The sequence below is a fragment of the Falco peregrinus genome, chromosome 1 (genome assembly GCF_023634155.1).
Source record: "Falco peregrinus isolate bFalPer1 chromosome 1, bFalPer1.pri, whole genome shotgun sequence".
NCBI lineage: Eukaryota > Metazoa > Chordata > Aves > Falconiformes > Falconidae > Falco > Falco peregrinus.
The window spans coordinates 10,405,400-10,422,736 of record NC_073721.1 but is presented as its reverse complement, the minus strand read 5'-3'; the positions used below and the strand labels follow the sequence as shown (position 1 = coordinate 10,422,736).

The window sequence follows — 17,337 nt, the reverse complement described above, 5'->3', positions numbered from 1 at the left end:
ATGGACATTATAGGTAAACGTATCTTTAATGCTGCTCCATTTTTATGAACCAGAACTAATCTATTTCTTTTTGACTGTTGACATTTTGCTATACCTGAGGCAATGATGTCAGAAGGTAAAGTACACCACGTTCCTTCACAGATCCTGTGTACTGAAGGAATTCTTTCTTCAGATAGATGTCCATTCCATACTGCTTGGATAGCCTAGAATACTGGAGTATAGAAATGTCGTTATGGGGATGTATGTAAAAGAAGAACCTTCCACACCCCATCAGCTCCTTGGTGAGACATGCATTCAGCTGCTATGTATGAGCTCTAAAAAATAAATTTCATAATCTATTTCTTTAGAAATACATGAAGTCTTTTTCAAACTCACAGCAGGGAAATACATACCCCATGCTATTACGAATTCTGAAAATAGCACTTGTTGTGGTCTTACTGTTCAAATAGAGATTTTAAAAGAAGTATTCTTATTTATTTCAAAAATCACCCTATGGTTTGATATTTTTGCACCTGCCAGAACTGATATTGAATACTCACCTCCTAAGAGACGCAAAAGCAGTTAGAAAATTCCTCTTTGAGTCCCATTACGGCTCCGCTACAGTTTCTGACACCAATTCACTACTGAGTATTGTCCGTTTTGTATTCTAAGGCCAGTATGACATTAGAAAAGACATTATTTTTTGAAGAACAATGGAAATAAAAAAATACTTCCCAGGATTGCAAGTGTAAGCAGCAGCTGCTTGAAAATGCTCAGTGTTTGGAAAAGAAAGGATCCCAGAGCAGAGAGGAATTAGCAAGCATAGTACATGCGATGCAGTGTCCAAGTCCATGATTTTTTAAATTTGTTTTTTTTTAAATGGTGAAACTCACAGCATGCATCGCCATATTAATTTCCTGTTACCATATTATCTAAAACAAGAGTTTCAAACACGATAACTTATGAAACAGCGCTGCAGTAAGCCTGTGGGTTCCAGTTCCCCAGGCTTACAGCATCTCTATTTCGTAATTGGCTCTATCTCTTCCATTGCCTGCCAAAGCAAATGAGGACCTGGGGATTTAGGGAATCAAGCCCTCATTTATGATAAGTCACAAAGAGAGACAGTGTCATGCATATGGTGGATAGTGTACATTGTTAATATGTACTGACACATTTTTCAGACTGTGGGAGTTCCAAAGCGAATTTATGTAAACTGAATGTATCTGAAACAGATACTTGCTTTAATGTATACAGCTAAACTAAGTATTTCAGATGAATGTTTCAAGGCTTTATAGTGGATGTGCTGATGTTAAATTCCTCACCCATAGGTGGGGCCAGATTCTCTATTTTGCTTCTGAAAATCCTGCAACAGGAGTTACCACTTGCTGCTCCTCTGCAAATCGCAGAACTGAAAGAATGGAAAGTGCTTAGTACTCTAATAGGATAATCGTTTCTATCCTAAACAGCCTAATCTATGGAGAATGCCCACGCAAAACAGAACAGGAACACCGGACAGGAAACACTGCTTTACTGCTTCTTCACATTGTACTAGTTTTACCATTTTTTGGTTTTGTAGACAATCTTGGACTCCAGAGTGAACAATGAGAAAAAGAACTTAAGGAGATAAATCCTGTGACTTTATAAAGTTTCTAAGTCTCTGACATTTAAAAATATGTGTCATTAAGTCACTCTTTACCACAGAGGTGGTGTACTTCAGGCCATTTTTCTTTCATTTTGATATTCAATATTTTACCTCTAGGTTACTCTTTTCTGCTTCCCTCAACTAAGGCTTTCTTATGTAGCCTAAATATAGCAATCACTTCTAGCAAAGGAGGTGTCGGTGCTATTTTCAGCTGTGCTGACCTGATGCGTGACCTTGTAAGACTTATTGAACCAGCCTGTAAGTTTTCCATTTTGTCACCGTGCTCTTATCTATGGACCACAGGTACTGGGTCTAATGTACATCACACGGCGCAGCCTCCATTTGGCATCCACAAAGCTAACATAAAGCAACCCTTAAGGTTCCTACATCAGTAACCAAACCAAGCGTGCAATTTAATGCTGATTCCTTGCTTTTCTATACGCACTACCACTAGGATATCTGGTATGATCATTCACGATGCCGTATCTCAGCTCCAGGCACACTCCTGCATAAGGATCCAAGATGCTCCATCCATGGTCTTACCTGCAGATCAGGAATCACCGCACAAAGTGTTTTTCCATTCAATTAACTGAATGGGTTATAGTCACGCTCACTTTTTTAACCCAAACATCTGCCCCTGAAAGGGAAACTTACCTCTCAGCGACGAGCTAAAATAAAGGTGATCTGTGATTTTCTTGACATTGCTCTGTGCTTTCAATACTTTGTTTTTGAACCAGTGCATGAAACATATACCAAGATATGACTTCTGCAGGAACATTACTTTCAACAGCAACAGTCATGGGCTGTTTTCACACTAAAACAAGTGGAGATACAGATCTTCCACCATTCTGATCATCCTAGAAACACAGTTCATAAAAAGAGACTAAGGAAAGTTAGCCTGTTTATCTCGGCAAAGTAAATGCAGAAAGCGGATACAACCATGTTGCATAAATCTGGCAGGGAAACCCAAGAGAAAAGAACTATTTAAGTCGAGGGGTGTTGTGGTTTAACTCCTGCTGGCAACTAAGCACCACACAGCTGCTTGCTCGCTCTCCCTCCCAGCAGGATGAGGGAAGAGAATCAGAAGGGTAAAAGTGAGAGAACTCATGGGGTGAGAAAAGAACAGTTTAACAATTTAAATAAAATAAAAAAATAAATTGTAATGAAAAGGAAAATAACAGAGAGAGAAAAAAACCCAAAGACAGAGAAGTGATGCAAATGAAAACCATTACTTGCTGCCCACTGACCGATGCCAGACCCTGAGCAGCAGACCCCCGGCAACTCCCCCCAACTTTACACACTGAGCATGATGCCGTATGGTATGGGACATCCCCTGGGTCAGCGGGGGTCAGCTGTCCCGGCCGTGTCCCCTCCCAGCTCCTGGTGCCCCCCAGCCCCTCGCTGGTGGGGCGGTGAGAGGAGCAGAAAGGGCCTCGGCTCCGGGCAGGCTCTGCGCAGCAGTAACCAAACAGCCCTGCGCTGTCAGCCCTGTTCCAGCACGCATCCAAAGCACGGCCCCACACTAGATGCTATGAAGAAAATTAATTCCACCCCAGCCAAAACCATCAAAAGGGACAAAGCTGCGTGAGAAGAAATGGTTTGAATTGGCCAGAGAGATCTTAATTACTTGTGAGCAGGAGCACGATCAGTTTACAAAATGTTTCATGTGACACGGATGTCTGCAGGAACAAAAGATGGACTCAGTGGTGCAGTCTTGCCTTTTCCTACATCAGGATGAGCTGGTTGGTTAATTTTCAGAGTGAAAGTGCTCATACATTTGGAGCACGTAGATGGCTCAGGGGATGGGGCCAAGGTGGACTTTACTAGTTTTGAGCTGTTGGTCTGATCCATCTGAGCTGAAGGTGTGAACAAGGTCCTTCCAGGACCCACATGGCCAAGGGTCCCCGAGCCTCACACTGACAGATGTGCAGAGGCAGTATCCTGTAACTGTCTGGCAGAAATGCACAATGCCATGAGCTGCAGGGAAGGGATGATCCAGGCCACCAAAGGGTACGGAGCCAGCTAGCTCTGCTTTCCAAATTAAGCCGTGACACACTCGCTCTCCCTGCCCATAGACCTGCTTTTGTACAGCAAGATTTAACCCATCTAACATGACCAGAGCTGTCAAACACAGAGAAGTGCAGTGCTCATTACCTGCAACACAAATGCAAATCTTCTCTTCCTACGACAGTCTCTCCACAACAGCAGAATATTGACACCTTCACCCAGAGCACTGTCTGTGCTCAGGCACAACACTCTCAGAGGTTTGGTGGCAAACGATGCAATGTGCAGAGTGTGGTACGCTGCCTCTGTTCACCCAAGCCCTGGCCCCTGACCACCCATGCTGTACACGTGTTTGCCCACTCCCCCTGCCCCGGCTTTCCCAAGCAAGGCTCCAAGCAGACTTGTCCACTCCGAAGGAAACCCCAGGTACAGCTGCCAGGATGGTTTGCTCCCGAGTTACTCTGAATGGGAAGTGCATGAACGCAAAACACATCCAGCTTCTCTCCCCACACCCTGGCCAACACTGCCCTGCAAGGTTCTTGTGCCACAGTGCAGCCCCAAACGGTCTTGTATCATGTCCCTTGTCACAAGACGCACTTCTTCAGTAGTACGCAACAGAACCCACAGCTATCCTTATTTTGGGAGGTCTAAACTAAAAAAAAAAAAACATCATCAAAAGTAATTATGATGTCTCTGGATCAGCGGGCACCATCTGGGAACCAGGAAAACTGCCTTACAGAGCCACCCGCTGCACTCCAGGGACTGTTAACCCAAGCAGTGGCTCAGACACCAGGGTCCCTTCCCTGTGCAGGTCAGAAATCAGCCCACGGCCAGTGAGGCTGGCGGGGTGCCTTGGTCAGCAACAGGGAGGGATTCATCAAGAGCGTGATTTGCATTTATGGGAGCGTCTCAGTCATTTTCATACCTACACTGATTGATAGGTGCGTATGTTTGTGCGTTTATATTTTAATGTCCTCGTTTTGTTGAGGATGCATGTGGCAGAACCACCCGGTTACAGAACGTATACAGCCTTGCCAGGTTGACCAGGCTAGGAGGGAAAACCTGTACCTTCAAACTCTTCAAATATGAGGGCTAGTTCCAAACCAGACCCTCCCACAAACCTGCTTACTCAAACACTGACAGTCCGCCGCCTCCAACTCACGTTCCTTGTCACAAGAGTTTTTCACCAGGAGCATAACACCACACTACGTTAAGTTTACGTCTAATGTGGTTTACCCTCTGTCATTGCATCTTTGAGGATTTAGGTTAGTGTAAACAGGTAAGAAGAGGATTATTATTGACAGTTAACAGCAACTAATATGAACACGAGTCATCTTACACAGATCTATACCCTGCAGCTCACACATACTCTGCCTTCATTTCTGATCAACTTTTATAAAGAAAAGAAACATTGAGAGAATGCAAAGCCATAAAGTCTCCCTACCATGCAAGGGGTTTTCTGAACACCGCACTGGATTTTGAAAGCTGCTGCACTAATATCTTCAAATCGAATCAGCTTGTTACAGCTTGACAGGCTGCTCCTACTGCTTGACTGAGGGATGCGGGAAAGGGCATCCCTAAGTAACTCCTCATTACGGCTCACTATCTTCATTTCCCAGGTCTTCACGTCCCCGTTCAGGTAATCCTCCTCAACAAAATCTTTGAGTCTCTCAGGGTTGATAGAGGTTGGCTTCTGCCCAATAAGGCCATTTCTTATCTTCCCATCTTTACAACAGTGAAGATCACAAAGTGCTGGGGCATCTTGTTTCTTTATTTTATTGTCATCCCTAAAAAAAATAAAAGAAACTTGTTAGGAAAGCTTGGATGATGAAAGACTTGACATTTAGCATTTATGAAGGATGCACATCTCAGTTCTCCTTTGCCAGTCTCAAATAGGCAGACTGCATTATTCCTGTCTTATTACCTCTCTCGCAGGTGCATTGACAGCTACTGTAACCAGCCAGCTTTTAGAAAAGCCACAGGTAACCTGGCATGCGGACAAACTGGGAAACCGTCATACCCAAGAGACCAAGAAAGCTATAATCCATGCTGTCTGGGCAGCCCAGATCTTCCTCAGTAGTCAGTACTCAATCATCAATGATCCCAGTTCAGCATTTCCAGAAATTTTGGAATAAATGGAATTGTATTTGCTGTACGCAACTCTGTGTTTTTCAAAAAAGGCAAATAGCTGCTGCGGAGCATTCCCTTATACTATTAATAGCAGCATCAAATGTCATTACGTGGCACACAAGAGGTCTGCTTCTCTGCTCCTGCGTACTTGTGGAGCATTCTCCTGACAGCCATCGACTGCCTCCTGACAGGAAGGAAATTACTTTGATAAGGGAGAACAATTATATCCTACTACAGAGGCAAAGAACTAGGTCTCCTGATCTGCAAGATAACACTTCATAAATAAGAACACCCGCAGATAAGATGACATCATGATGCCACACAAACCTCATTGCCCAAGGAACTTTGGAGAGACAACGCTGCTACAAAAATTTGCCAGTTTTCCTACCTTCAGCTGCCTTACTCTATGTCCCACAGCATTCAGGAGTTCACAGGGGATAACATACTGCAGTGTAGGATCTTGCAGCCCTACTAACAAATAAATGCCAACCTTCTAGGAATTCTTGGAATTTGGAAAGTAATGTGGGGGAAAAGGAGCATTAAGCAGAAGACCAGTGATTTGGAGAAGAGCTGATTACCACCCCTGCTGTGTGGTTATGATTACACAGATGGTATAAGCCTCTCTACACAACCAGCTCAGTTTTATTTATTATTTTATTTGGAAGAAAGGGTTTTCTAAAAAATATGCATGTTAAATTATGTCTGAGTTTTTAGCATCATCTCCAACAAAAAATACTTACCATTTTCACAAAATAATTTGGGTTTAAGTTATACAATTATTCATCAGCAGGGATAGCTAAAGCAAACGTTGCCCTAGTTTTACAGCAGCAATCAGCAGTGTAATATGCATTGTAATAATTTCCAAAAAGAATTTTAAAATATTTAGAAACAGCTGCTTCTTTGAGCAGCTGCCCCACTTGTGGCAGAGCCATCCGTTTTCTTTGTGATCCAAATAATCTGTGCCAGTAGCTCTGCTTCCTGTTACACTTCCAATTGTTTCACTGAGGGCTTCATATAACAATATGGGCAACATAAAAGGTTTTGTTATTTGAATCAAATAACATACCAGTAGCATCAATAATTCTGTGTATCCTCGCAGGACACAAAAAAGACAAATTTTGCTGTAAGGTCTTCACTCTCCAAAATTAATGAGAACCACAATAATTTTCTAAGATAAATAAATAAAGTATTTACACATGTTTATATTGAAACTTGTGATTTAAAATATTTTCCCAATACTGTACCTTAAAGCTGATACACCCAAAGAGCAGGCATTCTGCCTTCAAATTAAATACCTTATCAAGTAGCAATATTCCATGCTTTTCTGCATTTCTGTTCCTTTGTGGTTAGAGAGTTGGAACACTTTATCAAGATGTGAAGTTTCCAGTGTTAGTTCTCATGCATATCAGTTAGCTTAATGCAAAGATGAGAATCAGATCCAATTGTGTCCCGGTGAACTTGTTACAGCACAGCCCCTGGCACAAGCAACAGCTATCAGCACCTAAGAGGCCACATCGCTGTTAGGCGTTTGTATCCTACCTCCCCCCAAAAAAACACTTTCCGTACCACAGTAGACCATAACCACTCCAAAATAGAAAACCATATGCACATGATCCCTGGGCATATTATCTAAAATGTTCAGCAAGCATTAGCAATAAATGATATTTCTGGCAGTGGGTTAAAAGGGTATGTGTAGGGTAAAATATACAGGCAGATCAAAAATTTGCAATTTTTCTATGTAAAAAATTTTTTTACTGACTGGCATATGAAATAGGAAATAAAGTCACGCTTTTTCCTTCCATCTGTTGCAATCAACTACAGAAAGTCCATAAAAAAAGAAAACAGCCAAAGATGACCCCCAAAAAGTCCATTGATGAACCAGGGTTCTGCTAGTAAGTACAAATTCCAGTGTACTGCCTCACCACACTAGCGCCATGAAATATTTTTACCTGCAAATAGAAAGGCCATAACGAGATATTGATTTTTGGCCCTAGTCTCGGATTTCCTTTTCTTTGGCCCTACAAAGGAGGTAAGTAAATCAGATTCTCAGTCTTTGATCTGCAGCATTGCTTTCATGAACAGTGAACAGCTGCTCAGGACCCTGATGGAGACAACACCTTATGACCATTGGAAAAAAAAAGAACAGAAGTCTAACAGCTGTAAAATACATATAGGCTCTTCAAGCTTGAGATATGTTTAGAGAACATTTGAAACATTACCATCGCAACGTTTAATATGGAAACTATCATCCATTTGCCTCTGAGAGGTCAGCAGCCTCATTACAAAAGGAATATCAACATTCTATTGTATACGTATGTATTGTATTTATTTCAGATGACTTTTTATTCTCCTTCTATGTACGTATTTTTCATTTACATTAGTGGATGACATTTTTTCCCTATTGAATCTGCCTGGGTGTGCCACAGACCCACTGAGAGCTCCCCAGCTCCCAAGGTAGACAGCGGATTGGGGTTTGATAACCCGTCGCAAACAGGCAACTAGTAACCTCGTCGGGTCAGACGCATTTCTCTCCTCACACACGGCTGACGTGCCTGGCAGAGATCAGCTCAGCATGCATCGCTTTTGCAGGAACAGTCCAAGCAGGCAGGAAAGCATGCAAGGGCTCACAAAAAAGACAGCATGCTACTGCTCGTGCACAGTAACAAAATACAACTCCTATTCCAGTGACCATGCCCACCAGATGAAAATCTGAGCCAATATAAATACAAACCCTGGCATTACAAAACTTTGCTTCTTTCAAATGGATCACTTTGTCTTTTTTGGAGTTTGTCTAGGAAAGTTTTCATAAAAAAGTCTGTCTATTTCCAGCCTTAAAACAAACATGCAGCTGGCAAGCTTTGTTAGGTGGTTATAAATTGCAACATTTTACCCTTAAAATGATTAGTAAAAGCAAACATGAAAATACTGTTTATAAACCTACTTTTTCGAGAACAGCTGCTCAGCATAACTGTAAAAAATAAGAGAAGATCCAAATGCAGACATTCCATAGATAATTAAGGAACTGGAAATACTATTATTTGTTTAAGCAGATAGCTTTACATAGTTTAAAGTCTCAAAGCCAATGCAAAGACAGCGTGTGTCAAAATGTACTTGCAGAATGATAAAAAGCAACAACTCGGAATGAATAATTTTTCTGTTTCTGTTTTTTTGAATATACTGATAATTTTCGTCGAGCTAAATAGCACCGGGGAAAACAAGTTTGGAAAAACAGTAATAAACTAAGAAATTAAGAAAAACAACAAATAAGATTTTGGGAGGATAAACCCCAGTTGCAGTACATGCTATACCTAAAGACCACAAACTGCTGCCTTCTTTACAGGGAGAAAGAGATGCCCACACAGTTACCCTGCAGTGATGGGACACTGACATGCGCCCATCAGATGACGCACAGGCAGATTGCCTTCCTCAGGATCCATGAAACAGACTAACCAGATTAAACTGATATACTGAATCTCTTCAGCTTCTAAAACTGAAGGAGCAAAAATTCTGCAGTCACAGATGTCCAGGGAGTAACAAACTGGGAAGGATTAGTCACTGTTTCTCCCAATATAAGTGTTAGGGGGAGATCATGTGAAAATACCAGAGAAAATTTAGAAGTTCCCTTCTTACAGAAAATAATTAGCTTGCAGAACTCATTGCCACAGGACGCTGTGAAGGATAAAATTGTGCAACTGTACGGAAGTAGGTCTAATAGTGACCAATAAACACATCGGTCAAGAAGGAATCGCTGATTCAGGCAGCCCCTAAGCACGCACTTGGCAGACATGAAAGCGTACAAGAGGAAGCATCTTAGGTGGCTTTTATTTTTCTCCAAGCTCCTGTTACTGGCCACCACTATAGAGAAGGCACAAAGGTCGACTGCTCTTTGGTCTGACCCAGTGTTGGCATTTTGATTGGCAGACATACCCGATGTCAGCATTTGGCCCATTTGGCAGCTTTTACACCTCTTACAGTATGAGTCACAACAACATGTTTTGAGGCAGAAATGAAGCTGGAATTATGGGCACACGCTCCCATGTTACTGTGCTGCTTCACAGACAGAAATTCAAGTGTCACAAAGGAAACAAAGGCATTTTAGCCTAAGACTCAAACTTCAGAATTTCTTTGTCATTTCTGCAGCAGCTTTTATCGTCTGCATTCCCCACGATAGGCACTCATCATGAAGAGGGACTGACAGCATGGTACAAGTTCCATAGAATATTTTAGCATCCATACAGGTCTACGCCATGACAGGGGCTTCAAACTCCAGTGCCAGACTTGGGCTGATCACTGGCACAGTGCAAACTGGCAAAGCGTTAAGCTTGAATACACTTCAAACCATCCCAGTGAACTGGAGCTAGCCTGTAATTAACGCATCGGCATTTTGACATATTTTCTCTGTATGTGGATTTTTTTAAAAAAATGACGTTTTGAGGCTGGAGGTTTCATAAGCTCCTATTTATGTGCTGTCATCATCTTCAGGCTCCCTGAAGACCTTCCTGGAGCACACCAAGCAACAGACATTGGTAAGATACAGTTTTAGACGTACTTGTCATCTGCCTTCTGGATAAATGGGCTCAGATCTCATGCCTGCAAGTTCAGAATACTTATTACAGCAGAAAGTAACCCCTTTAAAGGCACTTCTGCCTCATTCCTCAGTGTTGAGCAGAGATGAGTCACATACCGGTGGGGGAGTGTCTGTGCGACAAGGGAAGCAGCCTGCTGCAGGTAGCAGTTTGCTTGGCTTATGACTGAGATTTCACTAGGGCTGGGATCTCCTCTCAAAGGAGTGAGAAAGAGGTAATCCCAGGGTATGACAGAGAGGGCCCTTTCCCTCATCCAAATCCCTCTTTTACCCAGAACCTCCCCAGCTCCATTAATCCTTCTTATTCCACATCCCCAGCCCCATCTCCTCTGACCCTTCAGGATGACCGAGCCTTCCCACGCTGCTGACACTGCCCCTGTTCGTTGCAATACCCCTTCCCAATAGCTCCTAAACATTCCTGTTCCATCCCAATTCCTCTTCTGTGTTTTTATCCCCGGTCCCCAATGACATCCAAATGCTTCAATAGTGGCAATTTTTAAAAGCATCCCAGCAGCTTGTTTAAGTGGGCCTTTATGAAAGAGAAATGATAGAAAAATTGAAGCTCGATGAGATACAAATAGCAAGAAACATCATTAACAGATGTTATCTTCACTGCTAGTATTTCTAGGTTACTGCCCTGTATAGTGTCTGAGCATCCTCCACAGCACCACAGGGTCTTGCAAGTAAACTGCTCCAGGCATGGGGAAGGAACACGCTAGATCTCTCTTTGACAATACAGTTAAAAAAGATCAAAGACAATACTGCACTCAAATATTACTTTCTTGAATCACCATTATTTTGTACTAGTACTTAGAGACATCTGTTTGAAACTGTATCACTCCAACTAGCGGCAATTAGGGGATGGAAATTTAAAATGTATCTCTGACATTCAGATACACAAACCCTCGGCAAAGTGATTGTTCCTAAGTCACATAGGAATCACCAACACCTTGCCCTAAGCAGAAATATATATTCAGTAATCATTAGCTCAACTTCACTGATAGAAACTGGGGCACAGACAGATCGAGTGACTTGCCTAAGACTCCAGCAGGAAGTTCATAGCAGGGCTACTTAGCAGAGTGTCTTAAAGACAAAGAGATCAGGGCTTAGTTACCAGCCCGCACGACACAAATGTTAGGGGATGTATGCACTGCGACCATCCAACATAGACAGGTACAGAATAAACAAGCCTTGAGGCTGAGCAGGCATTCGTAACCCTACCACATCATGTCACAGGTCTGACAAAACCAGGTGGTGTTACAGCAGCAACAAAGGCAAAGAAAGCTCAGGCTCACGCAGGGAACAATCAAGCTGCCTCATCACTTCTGATAAAGTATCCCCTTACTGTCTGTAAGTCAGATTTGCCAGAGCCCGAGCCTAGTACTATATCTCCCTTCATCTGTGGTCAATAATCCATTGCCAGGCTTCCACACACACTATGGAGGTGTCATTGCTTACTGCTGGCAATGGCAACTGGGTGCCAGCTGCCAAGCAGATAACATGAGAAAAAGTAACCTGGAAGCCAGAACTCGGAATGGCAGCCCTCTTGGGTACCTCTGCTTCAACACCTTCCAAGTGCCCTTCAGACCCATCCCTCTAAGCAGTGCTTATAGGATGTTCACAGCTGTGCACGTCAAATGACCACTGCCAAACACCGCACACAGTTTGACAGTTAAAACTCTTCACATAATTAAACTTTTTTCCTCTTTAAGTTAAATGTATTCTGAGTTTAGAGGTTCTCTGGTGATTACACATCTCCATAATTCACTTGTAACAAAGAACAAACAGCATAACCCGAACTAGAGGGAAGAGTGCTCCTGTAACGAGAGGACTGCTTTAAGATTCTCAGTTCGCTGCAGAACACATCACATCGCGCGTGACTTTGGGCAACCCATTTTTTCAGTGTAGAACTGGAATCTTGTCTTCCCCTTTGGTGTTTCATAAGGGTTTATTAACAGCATTAAGCCCACTGAAACAATTTATGTTTTAAATATTACCAACATCTGTGACTATTGGCAGGATGCAGGAAACGAGAATGGCCCCTTCTTTATATCACATCTGGGAACACCAGGTTGTGATCTTGCTAGCTTTATCCAGATAATAAAATTCGGGGAGAAAACACTATGGAAAAGGTTAAGAGTGAAGTTATGCAAACATAACCATGCCACGCGGGTGCACACACCCCAGCCTGTGCTGTGCAAGGGCACTAGACATCTCCCAAATTCCATCTGCACCATCCAAGCCTGAAAACAGGAATTCAAGAAGACCATAAACACCATAACAAAGACAACCGTGGAATACCTGTAATTACAGGATCTGATACAGGCTATCCCACCATAAATTTTCAGCAGTCCACCGGCCTGCCTAAGGTTATTTCTAATGCCATACTCATGAAGAAATAAGAAAGCTGAACTCCGCAGGCTTGAAGTATTCAGTTCTCCACTGCTGCTAGTGGATGACTCCAAGAACAGCTCACACTCACAGAGCCCTGGGAGATCTGGGAGATACTGGAACATTACAAACAATTTATTTTTTTTTTTTCAGAAAGTAAGGAAAGGAAAAAGAAAGCATTACCTATATAGCACAGCCACTAAATAAACAACGAGGTGAAGCAAAACTCCAACTACGACACCGTAAGGAGGCAGGAGGGGTCCAGGGGTTGTCATGTCCGTGGGCCTGGCCCTGGGTAGACCCCGAGGGCTGACCATGACCCCTGAGGGGGAGAAAGAGGCACTCTAGCTCTAAGTCAGACAGCAATATTCTCCAACCTTTGCCAGAAAGGATCGTAGTCTTCATCTTCCCTGGAGTAGTCCCTGGGAGTTCTGTTTTTTAACACCCTGGAGTAGAGAAACTGCGCTGCAAAGTTCATTGTAATTCCGGGTGCAAAGCAAAGCTGGGAGCCTGCGGGCAGGGGACACACTTGCCTGTGAGAAGTGCCAGCCCTGCAGTGCCTGGGTGGGAAACAGTGGGCGGCGTGCCGTAAGCGGCTCTCCAGCGCTGCTGGGGGAGGGCAGTGCCTCCGAGAGAGACGGCTGCTGCTATTTAAAGAGATTATTTCAGAGGCCAACCTGTCCTTGTCAATTTGAGTCAGGGCCTGGATTATGCTTAGGTGACGCTCTGTTAGCAGGACACTCGAAGCTTTAGTTCGTTACTTACCGCTTAGCTGTGGGGCATGATCCAGACACGCTGGAGGGCCCGCGGTTTCACCGCGTGCACTCGGGAGGCAGAGGCAGCAGGAAAGGGATGCTGGCTTTGTGGTGGTGGTCACCCACAGGGATCCTCTAAGGCAGCACCAAGGGACACCGGTCTTTGTGACTAAAGCACAGAGGAGACCGATTACTTCGCTCAGGTCTTCTCTTGGCATACGTCCTTGCAGCAGAAAAGCAGAGATATCCAGATCGTACAGCTAGGAAAGAAGAGATCATCTAGGGAAAAGACTGTGGCAACAGATATAAAAAACCCAAACAGCGACCCGAATCTGTTCTGTATTGCCCTGAGAGCGCTAGCAAAGGCAGGGCCACGTTTCCAGGTGCAGAATGGCTGTGCAGTGGGGATGGGAGCAGGGGGTCCTTCTGTGGTTCCTCTCCTCTGGAACACAGCCCTGATGGAGTGCTTGGGGACTGCCCCAGTGTGCCTTTGAGGTGTCAGCGGACCCTCAGTGCCCTCTGCTTTCTGCTGACAGCATACAAAGTCTTAACATCCAAGACAGAGAACAGATGCATCATAAAATCTAACCCAAGCTGTGACCTAACCCTCCTCACAGAGTACCATGAGAAATATTACCATCTGCTTTATATGGGAAAGTCAGAATAAATGCTCAAATACTCGTCTGGGATCTCTAGGACACTGAGCTGTGCTGGTGGAGCCTCCCCTACCCTGGTGTGGCAGAGGGGTCCATGCTCCCCTACTTCATCAGTACAGATGAAGCTCCAGTTTCACCGTTTTTTCCCATCTCTCCCACCCAAAAGCCCTTTCTCCTGCCCTTCCAGGTGATGGATGTGTGGAGGTGGCACATGCTACACGTGGCCACAACCTGGCAGCACACTGCTGCCAGAAGCAAAGAGACAAAAAAACAGCCAGCTGCTGCCAGCATTTGCAGAGTGAGGTTCAGGCCAACTCCACCAGTGCCTGGAAGCACAGAGAGAAGGTGGGTGCAGTTACCACTTGGCTCGTAACGCATCTGAAGTGCAATGGTGGGCAGCAAAGGGAACTAAAAAGTAGTGAAAATCACAGTGCCTAGTTTTTGGGGTGTCTGGGAATCCAGACTGATGCACTGAAGTCTTGATGTGAATTCAGCTCCTCACAAAATGAGGCCCCCGATCTGTAATCCGCACTTGCAGACCACGCAAAAGCAGTAGAAGGATTTTTGGGACCATTCAGCCAAGTAGCTGGAAACAAACTCACCAAGCTGTTTCAGGACAGAGGTACGCGAAGTGTTGAATTGCTGTCCTTCTAAAACACTCCCAGACAAAGAGCACATAGGGAAAAAGGGATGGGACTGAATCCAGCGCTCATGTTTTAGTGTGTAAAATCAATGATTAGGACTGGAAAGAAGTGGAATATCCAAGTCTCAGAATAACAGTTTCACACTCATCAGGTTGTATATGACTGCCTGCCTTCCTCCCTCAGTCCCTGGCAAAAAAGCTATTAAAAGATAGCATAATGTGGAAAGTAACAGCTGCTTCTTTTTCTAGTAAACCTTCTAAACAAGGTTATGCTGCTTTTTGCCCAAACTGAAAAATAAAATAGGACCATTTTGCCATGAAAATGGAAAAACAGTGCTTCATTCTCTTGTAACCAGAGAGAGTTCAGTTTGGACAGCACAGGGAAAAATAGCTATTACCATTGTAAATAAAGACTTCATTGAATTACAGGACTTGAAAGATGGTTCTGAAGGGTTAGCCAAGTTTTTCCCCACACTAAATAAAACTAGTAACATTTCCAACCTCAGTGAGAACAGCATGGGTGGGAAGCGACAGTCTATCCAAAGCGGAGAATTCTTTGCAGAATTTGATCAGTCGCAGAAGGGAAGAGGGTGGGGACAGTCTGCAGCTAGGCCAAGAAAAACAACAGAAGTTGTTCAGAGAGTAGCAACACAGAAAACCAAAATGATAATTTAGGATTACGCAATGTATCGATGCAAATGTGGTGGTAAACCACTGTAATAATCAGATGGATAAATAAATCTAGACAATTCAAAAAGAATTACCAACTTGAAAAAAAAAGAAAAAAGAAAAAGAAAAAGGAATAGACACCAAAAAGCTTCACATTTCCTTCTAGTTTAACATACTAATTTAACTGACATTTCAGTTTCTGTATAAACCAATACTTACAGAGCAGACCAGAGTTCCCCAGTGTTTCTATTTGTCAGATAGAAGCTGACCCATGGTAGTGCAACATCACGTTCCCATTCGTTATCTTTAGGGAGCTGAGAAAAGACTGGTAAGGTAGATTGAGATCGGTGGTAACAGATCTAGCTTCCTCAAGCTGTATTTTATAGTGGCTGAGAGAAAGGACAGCATCAATTCAAAGAATGTATTTGCTGGTGCAAAAGGCTAGAGGGAAGTCTGGGTATGCTTTGTGTAAAGTTACTATGTGGGACAGCATCTGCTTATCAGGTAAGCATTTTGCAGAAAGGATGAACTATTTCTCAAGACAAAGAGCAAAAACATTACATTGGAGGTCCAAAAATTATTTCCCCAAAAGAGTATTTATATCCATAAAAGCTCGAATTCTAAGATGCCAAACCAGTACCTTTCAACAGCTGAGCGAAAATAGGGAACTCCAGCATAAAGTTTGTGCTTTGCTGTTACAAAAAAAATGCACACTCTCTACTACTGCGACTAAATAACTGATTAGAACCAGCATAACAATTTGAGTTATTTAGCTCTCTGATATCCCACTTAACTCAATTTCAACTTGTAGGATAACATTTTTCATGCAGAGGCAGTAAATTAGCATTGCAGATGCATGATAGTATCCAATAATCTATTTGAATCCATCTCACAAAATGATACTAATTAGCAAAGACTGTATCTAGTTATCTTTGGGTAGCATGAGATACCTTATGTCATCACTGACTCCAGGCTTTTTGTCCTTCTGGGTCTAAAGCACCGGTCACGCGGTGATGTTCACATCAGAGGAAAAGCGCACTAGCTGAAGCCCTGAAAATCCGTATTTGTGCAGAGCACAGCACCTGTGATCGGCAGCATCACCTTCTGCTATTTCAGACGGCATTAGAACATCACAGCAGCACCGTATAATTTCAAAGTACTACTATAATCATTAACTTTATTTTCACTAACAAAGCTCACCAAGCATTCAAATGGTAAGTGAATGTGAGCTGAAACACAATTAGCACTTCCCCCCCCCCCCCCCCCCCCCAGACTTACTCTCAAAGGAATTCTGATTTGCCGCAGTCTGTAGATACTACTACGTGATGCTTTCAGAGGCTTAAAAAACCTTTGGAGTGTTTGTATGTCACTGCTTAGATCCAACAGCAGTGATGAACCGGTGACAATTTCTGAACGAACACTAACGCCTCGCTGGGGTGCCATACACCAGCCCCTCTGGGCACCGGCACCTACGTGAACTCCTCTGCTTCTCCGCCAGCCTAAGCACAGTCAAGGTCAGGTACGTAACGGTTTGGTGTCTGTTACTCTGACCTAGACTCCCCTCGATCTAAATCCTCTTCCCTCCACTCCCGCTGCGCTTATTTAAAGCGCTGAACTGCCGGTGGCAGCTCCGACCGTGCTGGAGGTGAGGTCACCACTCTTGCAGGTGCCACTGCGAGCAGGGCAAAACGAAGGAGCCACCTGAGCCGAGGACAGGGTGGGTGGGAGACAGAGCAGCTCCTGGGGGAACCTGGTGGCCGTGCAGCCGGGAAAAGATCACCTGGTGAGGCAGTTCCCTGGCTGCCTGGTGACGCTGGCCCGTGATAGCCAGCCTGCTCCCTGCGCTCCTTCCCCTGCCCTTCTGCCGGGCCACCCCTGGCCAC

The 17,337-nt window shown here is 43.8% G+C and overlaps 1 protein-coding gene across 4 annotated transcripts in view; it reads right to left on the bottom strand.

Annotated features, from left to right (window-relative positions):
* LOC101921879 (putative threonine dehydratase) overlaps positions 1–17,337 on the bottom strand; it is a 52,037-nt gene that overhangs the window by 20,707 nt on the left and 13,993 nt on the right. Inside the window, exons 1-4 of one of the 4 annotated variants that reach the window (XM_013304116.3) lie at positions 15,287–15,392; positions 13,497–13,746; positions 5,070–5,412; positions 95–211 (exon numbers count right to left, since the gene is read on the bottom strand). In XM_013304116.3, the coding sequence (XP_013159570.2) occupies positions 95–211; positions 5,070–5,237 (285 nt within the window). In that variant the 5' untranslated portion in view covers positions 5,238–5,412; positions 13,497–13,746; positions 15,287–15,392. Of the gene's footprint in view, positions 1–94; positions 212–5,069; positions 5,413–12,914; positions 13,081–13,108; positions 13,364–13,496; positions 13,747–15,286; positions 15,393–17,337 lie in introns of those variants that run through there. The other 3 variants (XM_027795548.2, XM_027795547.2, XM_055797797.1) reach the window with 3 other exon arrangements.